The sequence below is a fragment of the Coffea arabica genome, chromosome 10c, assembly GCF_036785885.1.
Source record: "Coffea arabica cultivar ET-39 chromosome 10c, Coffea Arabica ET-39 HiFi, whole genome shotgun sequence".
Classification (NCBI taxonomy): domain Eukaryota; kingdom Viridiplantae; phylum Streptophyta; class Magnoliopsida; order Gentianales; family Rubiaceae; genus Coffea; species Coffea arabica.
The window spans coordinates 30,803,843-30,811,830 of NC_092329.1; the positions used below are offsets into that span (position 1 = coordinate 30,803,843).

General features: G+C 34.7%; 1 protein-coding gene across 1 annotated transcript; it reads right to left on the reverse strand.

The window, feature by feature from the left end:
- Positions 1-304: 304 nt before the first annotated feature.
- On the reverse strand, positions 305-7,451 carry LOC113713991 (monocopper oxidase-like protein SKU5). Its single transcript, XM_072069778.1, has 10 exons — positions 7,127-7,451; positions 6,896-7,005; positions 4,935-5,205; positions 4,487-4,613; positions 3,790-4,150; positions 2,920-3,291; positions 1,919-1,997; positions 1,476-1,653; positions 1,235-1,349; positions 305-609 (listed from the first exon to the last, which is right to left on the reverse strand). Exons 1-10 carry the CDS (start codon positions 7,274-7,276, stop codon positions 573-575), a joined length of 1,800 nt encoding a protein of 599 aa, XP_071925879.1. The 5' UTR covers positions 7,277-7,451; the 3' UTR covers positions 305-572.
- Between the last annotated feature and the right edge of the window lie 537 nt (positions 7,452-7,988).

Consider the following 7,988-nt stretch of genomic DNA (forward strand, 5'->3'; position numbering starts at 1 on the left):
ATCTATAATCAATTAAAATAATCAACCGCGAACAAGTTTATCCGTAGTAGTAAATCTACGCATCAAGCAGCCTGATTAAACGACTTTGACAATGTATTTCCCGGAAAATATTTTAGAATGGGAATCACGTTGTCTACCATGTCAATGTGCATCAAATGTTTTCTGCAATTAATGGTTGCGTGAATAAGCACCCAAGAAAACTTACGTTACACAGATGATCAGAACATCAAAAAATTCAAGCAAAAAGAAAAGCAATATATATAGCCAAAGGTCGATCACATTTGCAGCCTTAGTATATATGCAAGAAGAAATTAAATGTCTTCCGATTCAATTGTAGCAAACAAGATTTGTCCAACGACTATGAAAAATTTGAACTTGAAGTAGCATAAGAATATGTCATGTTCTTTGCTTCGATTCCACAGTTGAGACCAAAATAGTCCAATATCAATACTGATTAGCTACTAAAATTCCCAGCAGTTGATTAGGGGAAAAAAAAAAAGAATCTGCAGCAATTATCGGAAAATTTCTGTTTCATTATCCCTGATCACTATCCGCAGTAATTAGTGCTTCATCTATAGAGCCGTGAGAAAGCCAAGGACGATCAGAAACCTGACAAAGTGCAAATGAGGATATTAGAAAAATGATATAGAAATCAATTTTATCCCAGAAATGCACCTTCTTCCTAAACCATAGTAATTCACATATAGATATATCCTCCCTTCAATCCAAAGCTAGTCTAAAATATTTCTGTTTATTGGATGTCCTAAAATGAAATCACCTTTTCAAAATCATCACAAATGTCACTTAGTAACTTCTAAATATAGAGGTTCTAAGTTCAAATCCCCTTTGAAAAAAATAGACATTTACTTCTGGATATTACGCTACTGTTAAATATCAAGAGTTATTTGATAAGCTTATACAATCGCACCTCGTCTAATCCAAGCCATTATCATCGTAAATAGTTGAAGTCCTAAAAAATTTCTGTACTTTTAAATTCAATTGTGGCAAGCTTATTTAAAGAGGGGAAGTATTAGACCAGTAGTTCATTATTATGCATGGAAGAATGAAATTTTTAGATAACTGCATATGCAATTCAGGAAGTAAGCAATAATGTTATAGTTTTTCTAGTGGATTTACCTCTTCTTTATTCTGCTTATTTTGTACCCTTAAAGCATATAATAAAAAATACTATCATTTTATAATTAGCATTAAGAATCAACTTGTGAATGATTACCATCCAATATTTGAAGTTGCTGCACTAGCTTTTTGCGGACTAGGTGGTGCTGGATTAGGCATTGGCTGTGGATTGGCAGGTGGAGGAGGAGGAGGAGGAGGAGCCAGCACTAGCCCTACACAAATTTCAGAAAAAAAAAAAAAAAACAAGAGGGGCAAAAAAGAAGAAAGACCAAATATTTAGATGGTAAAAATTTGAAACAAAAAAAAAACCAAATTTAGTATGAAGTTGCTAAACTAACCACAGTATAGTAAATTTTCTGGTGGAGGATGCTCTTTTGCTGGGTTGGGATCAGGGTCATGCACCCTGACATAGAGCTCTTGGCCCAGGTACCAATGCTTCAAATTTTGTGACCTTAAGTTCCACATTCCTGGATTATCCAAATATGCATATACTGCCGTCCAGCCTTTTGGGTACACCTGTTCATTTTTGCAACAATCATCTTTGATAACTAGTTGGGAGAATTTATTTATATTACTTTTTCATATTTAAGTTTATTTGAATTATTTTTTGAGATAATAATAACAAATTTATCAATAAGATTGTTGGAATTCATCTAACACCAATTGTTTTACAAGGGTCGGAGGGGAATTTCAAAGACATTCAAGAGAATATCAATTTATTGGAATTATGTTTTGTGTTATTTTATATTTTGATTGTGTTTAAGGGGCTAAAAAAAGTTACCTGAACGGTAGAACGGACAACTGGATCGTAAAGATTGTATGTAGAACGAAATTCAGGAGTCCAATTTCCATAGCCATACCTAGAGATTTGGGGGCAGAACCAAGATTAGAAGTAGAATTTTGATTAAGTTGATGATAACAAGACCAAAAGCGTGATTATTGTTAACTAAGAGTGTTTGATAAATGAGTTTCAACCCCTTCTATGGGTTTCAAATTCAATTATACCCATACATAATGTTTGCTTGAGGCCAATGAAAATAAATCAATGAGAATGATAGACCTCTTCTACGGGTCTTCTGATTAACCACCATTCACTAGAAAATCATCTTAATTATCTATTTTATTCTCTTTAAAAGTAAAAATACCCATCTTAGTCTCCTTAAACATAAAAATATGAAGAAAAAAAAAATGCCACCATCTGTGCTGGTTTCAACAAATGGGAGAAAAAGGAAAAAAAAAAAGAAATCGTGAAAAAGAAAATAATAAATTGTAAAATCCATTTCACATTAACAAACAAACACACTATGGGTTCTCATCAAAATCCATTATCACTGACCACCCTATGATACCAATAGTGATAGTGGTTGTGAAATTTGAATCAAACGGATATTGATATGGAACATTCAAAATATGAAGGCATTGTTTTTGTTTGCTTCAATTTGTCTAAAAATTAGTTTAAAACTATAAAACATTTTCAACGGGTTTTTTAAGGAATATCTTTTTCCAAGCGAAATCCATGGTAAGAAAATGCATTTTCATGGTACTTCTCAAATCTGTTTGTTTCATCTAACACAGCAGTAGATGGGTATCCAAACCGCCCCCCCCCCACCAAAACAAAAAAAAAAAAAAAGGAAAAAACATCTTTTTGTTGGTAGAATTAACTTTAAACCATAACATGCTTAATGTCTGACCTAATTGATCAAGACACATTTTCTATTGAACAAATGATTAGCTAATTCTAATGATTAAATAATAATTAATTACTCATACTTAGTTACTTACCCAACAGTATAGAATCCAAATCCATCCAAGTGCCAAGAGTCTATATTCTGATGATCATTGAAAAAGACAATTTCCAGCCATCCCTTGTGGTTCCCACTTCTGACAAACGTGCCTTTAACAGCAAGAGGTGATATATGATGGACCGGAAAATCATCAAGAAGATAAACACCAGAGCCATTTAGAGCATAATCAGCCAATTTTAAAGAAGTGTTTGGAGTGTCGTATGACACATTGTTCACAGTATAGTGAACGAAACCATCTAGATTAGCAGTTACTCCTCCATGTAGAAGAAAGGATTGGGACAGTGTTACATTAGATACGTTGAAAGTCCCTTGTGGGTTAGGCCTTGCAGCACCTGTTGTCAAATTCCACCTACGTGCAAAGAACAATATTATTAGTTTCTGTATGGAGTCTTATATGAAGTTAATGCTTAATTTATTAAACATTAGATGATTTTCTGTATGGAGTTTTCTGTATGGGATGGTTGGGGGGTAGGGAAAGGATGAGAAGAAAGGAGGAGAGAGGAGAAAGAAGAAGCGGGAGGAGGAGGAAGGAGGAAGGAGGAAACAGGGAGAGGGAGGAGAGAGGAGGGGGAAGGAGTGATGGTGGCGGTAGTGGTGAAGGAGGGAGCAGGAGAGAGGTGATGGCGATGATGGGTGGTAGTGTGTGGTGGGTGGAAGGAAAAAATCTAATTAAACTTTTTTTTTTTTTTATATTATTGTAAATTGTATTTAAAATTGTGTGTTTTTAGAGTTATTTTTGGAGTTGTTACTATAGAATCCACAAATAAAAATAATTTTTTTTAAAAAAAGCAATTCATACATAGCCTTGATTAGATTTTCTATCACTAATTTGTTGTAAAAAATTTACCTGACAGATCTTGCTTGAGTTATGGATGAGTTGATGTCAAATGGATCAGGTCCCTTAGGAAGAGGTCCATTTGGAGGTGTGGAAGAATTTTCATAATGTAGCACTCCAACTGCCATTAGACTGCTTTGATTTGTCTCAGCTATCATTTTAGGACTGGCCACAATGTAGTAATCAGCAGCATTTTGGTCAGCTGCGACGAGAACTGAATAGGATTGCCCAACATGCACGTCAAGAGTGTCCACGGTGATTTGATTGGTGTATGAGCCTTCAGTTTCCACTAACAGCATTTTATGATTTTGGATTCTAAAATTGAAACTCCATGTAGTGCCAACATTTGAAATCCTGAACCGATATGTTTTTCCTAGTTGTAATGGAATCAAAATAAAAAAAAATGAGTTGTGTAGCTACCAAACAGTACAATAATTAATTCTGGAGAATATATTGAAAAACGTCTAACATAATCTACAAGTATCAATTTAAATAACTTACAATTTATATGACATACACACACGAACTAAATCATAACCCACCTTTTTTATTTTAGAGTTTTCTACCTTTATTATATCTAGAGTTAGTGCCGTTTTTTGCAGGTGCATTCTTATCTTAATCATGGCTAAATAAAATCTTATTTGCTCATTCAGTGTTAACGTAACGGTCATGCTGATTCAAATTAAAATAGAATTTGGATTAATCTTACCTGGGGAGACTGTGAAGGATTCATGGGCTGTTGTAAGTGGGTTCCCAAAAGGACCTTTTCCGTTCATGAGCATCCAAGTAGGCAAAGTATGTGAAGCCGTTGAAGAATTCAATTGGGCTCTGACATCCTGCTCATCAATCCACGGCCGAAAACACACAAAAATAATTATAAGAATATGCTAACCCATTGATTGAAGTCTCCAATCGAGGCTCCAGTTGGCAATTAGCATCAGTTTTCTTATTCGACTCTTAAATCTTTCCCTCTTACTTTTCCCTTTTGAGACATAGAGTATATCCTTTAAACCGGGAAAAATGACACAGAAAATTTTTTTATGTTTTTATTTCGATTTTTCTATCTTGTGGCGAAGCAGCAAAACATGATTGGATTTTTATGTTTGTTTACTAGTAATTACATGTGGTTTGGACATTTGGGGAACTTAGTTGATCACCTTATAACTCTCTTGATACCAGTCACCAATGAGAAGGTCGAACTCATCTTGGGGCTTCGGAAATGGCACATTGATGACAATGCGATTGTTGACTCGAATTGGGCCAAATCCTCCCGCGGCCTTTTGAAACTTTGTTGTGGGGAAGTAAAAGAAGCTCCCAATCTGATCCTTCATTTGAAAAACGTAAGTCCAATTATTTCCTGGCTGGATTGGGCAGTTGGTCCCGGAAACCCCATCTTGCCACGAGTTCAGTCGCTGCTGAATGCCATTCCTGAAATCAAAAGGGTTTTGGCAAAAACTATCATATTTTAAATCGGTATCCGTTGTTTGATTGATCATTATACTAATAATTTTGAACGTGTGTAACCGTGACTTGCTCTCATCCTCGAGCCCCCATTTTGAAAATCAGAGTGGGCTAACTGGTTCAATAGGTTGAACTGTGAATCCGTTATGTTTTCGGTCCGATTTAGTAGTTGATCTAAAAGTTTAATTGAACCAATTAAACTTGGTCAAGAACTAGTTGAACGAGTAAAGATTGGGAGGTTCATCTGGAGTTCACTAATTTTTTATTTTTTAAAATAAGAATTTTAACTTTATCCAAAATTTTTAATACTAAAATACATAAACAATAAAATTTTTGAATCGAAATTGAACCGGTCGAACCACAAACTTGAAGCTTCTGGTTCACTCCTTGATCCGAATTTAAATACATTGCCCAAAACCTCCCCCCCCCCCTCCCGCATCACTTTGAGACTTGGGCTTCAAAATTGGTTCACTCATAAATGTTATGAAACCACCCCTATTATAAGCCAACGTGGGATGACATAAACCTGTCCCCAAACAGATTCACATATATATATTTGACCATAATTGTGAAATAAACGACGATGACATAAACCTGTACCCAAACAGCTCCTCATGTAATTTTTACCAAGGAAGCTTCTTGAACGCCCTAGGGCATTTATCTAAGACCTTTATATCTATAAACAATTATTTGAAAAAGAAGAGAAGAAATTGGGATTGAAACGGATGATAGAGACGCAGCCTCGGGGAAGAGAGAGAACAAATTGAAATGTTATCCATGCATGCAGCCTCGTTATTCTTACAAAATAAACAATTTTGACTTTAAGCATAGTGTTCGGATTTAATTGCCAAGTGAATTGCCGTCGAGGGTTGCAATGTTCTTGTTCGTTTTATTGCCAAACCTACTTTTCACTAGACAAAAGAGAAATCCAAATTTATTGAGCACCTCATGGGTTCTTATCTCTTTTATACTCCTAAATTCTCCTTAATAATCACAATCTTAAAATATCAATTAATTTATTGAGTTATTCATCGACCGTGACTAGTGGGAATGGATTTACATTCACACCTTGTGGTTTCACCCCCACTGTATTGGACTTAGAAGGACTTGTTTGACGCCTTTGTTTCGTTATTCTTACAAAATACACAAATTGAAATGTTATCCATGCATGCAGCTTCATTATATAGATGTCCAATGGATATTGGACACTGGTTGGTCTAATTGTTAATATTTCCTAAAAAAAAGTGTCTAAATATAATGGGTGAAAATAAATGTGAAAGGACGCAAATGAATAGTAAATTAGGTGCACTTAACGTAATTAAATAACTCATGTTTTCCTTTTGAAGGCAACTTGGTAAACTAATTTAGAAAGGTTAGAGTTCCCAAGTATTTCTCGGAGTTACCATATTTGATGATGCTTGAAATTAAAGGTACCTAAGAAATAACTACCATGATTTACTCAATTAATTAGGTTTTCCTTAATTGTGAAATTTTTTTTTTTTTTGCCATTTTTGCATGCAGTTGGGAATCAGAAAGACAACTTATATAACACAAAAAAAAACAGAAAATATTTATTAATCAAACGATAATTGACTATAGGGCAAATAAAAATGCAAAATAATAAAAAAGGTGTTTAACAACAACGGAAAGCTTTTACCATGTCATGAGTAGAGGTTCGTCCAAGTCATTGAAAACATTAACATGAATATTGTCGTTGGTTGTAGAATTGATAAGAGGTCCCGGAAACATGCCATTGATGGTGATAACCTATTCATCCAACAGAAACATAGAAATACTAAACAAAAAATTACCTAAATATAAGAAATCACAGACTCAATGTTCAACAAAATCCAGCAAGGAGAACTGAGAATTGGGATCACAAAGTTACCGGCTGATTGACTGAGACAATTGGCTTGATTCTTGTATCGATTGCAACATGCCACTCTAGGAAAATATCCTCTCCTTTTGCAAAAGAGACCTGGAAAATCAACAAAAACCCAAGGAGAAATTTGCATGCACCGTTGCTTAAGCTAGCCATTGGTTTTGGAGGAAGAAGGGGTTAGCGTTAAGCTGGGGTGCGAGAAATTATACAAAGAAAGTTACAACTGTATTATAAAGTATTAGTTTCTGGTGGAAACCAAGGATACTGGTGATAATTCCGGAGCATGCACAGAAAGGAGACAAGAAGAGAGTAACAAAGAGCTAAACTTTGCTGTTTCGGTGCTGAATGAGAAATACGAAGTTCTCTATTTAACAGCAACATTCTTGTTTATATTAGTAAGTTGCCTCTATTGCTTGTTCTTGCAGTTTCTGACATATTTTTAAGGTATGTTCGTCTCTAAGCAGGACTCTTATGGCCTGCCAAGGAAACTGATATCTTTTTGGTATCTTGAATATACGCGTATTGAAGATTTCTTTAGTGTCAAAATCACGAAAAGTTAGAGAAATTTTTTCTTTATTTGTTTCCTTAAATGTTTTTTCTCATTTGTCTTTATTACCTGTTAATTTCAGTTTCTGGACTAGAGACATACAAATACAATTTACTTCCAAACATACATAACCAGCGCTCAACAATGAGAAAAAAAAAAAAAAAAAAACTCCTACCATACACTAACAACGGCTTCTCAAATCACAAGCAATTTTCAAACAATATTCTCTAACATAGATATCATTCTCTCACCGGGAGAAAGGCTAATAAATCGTACACACACACTTATCTCTGCCCTATAGAAAGGAGTATTTTATTTTAT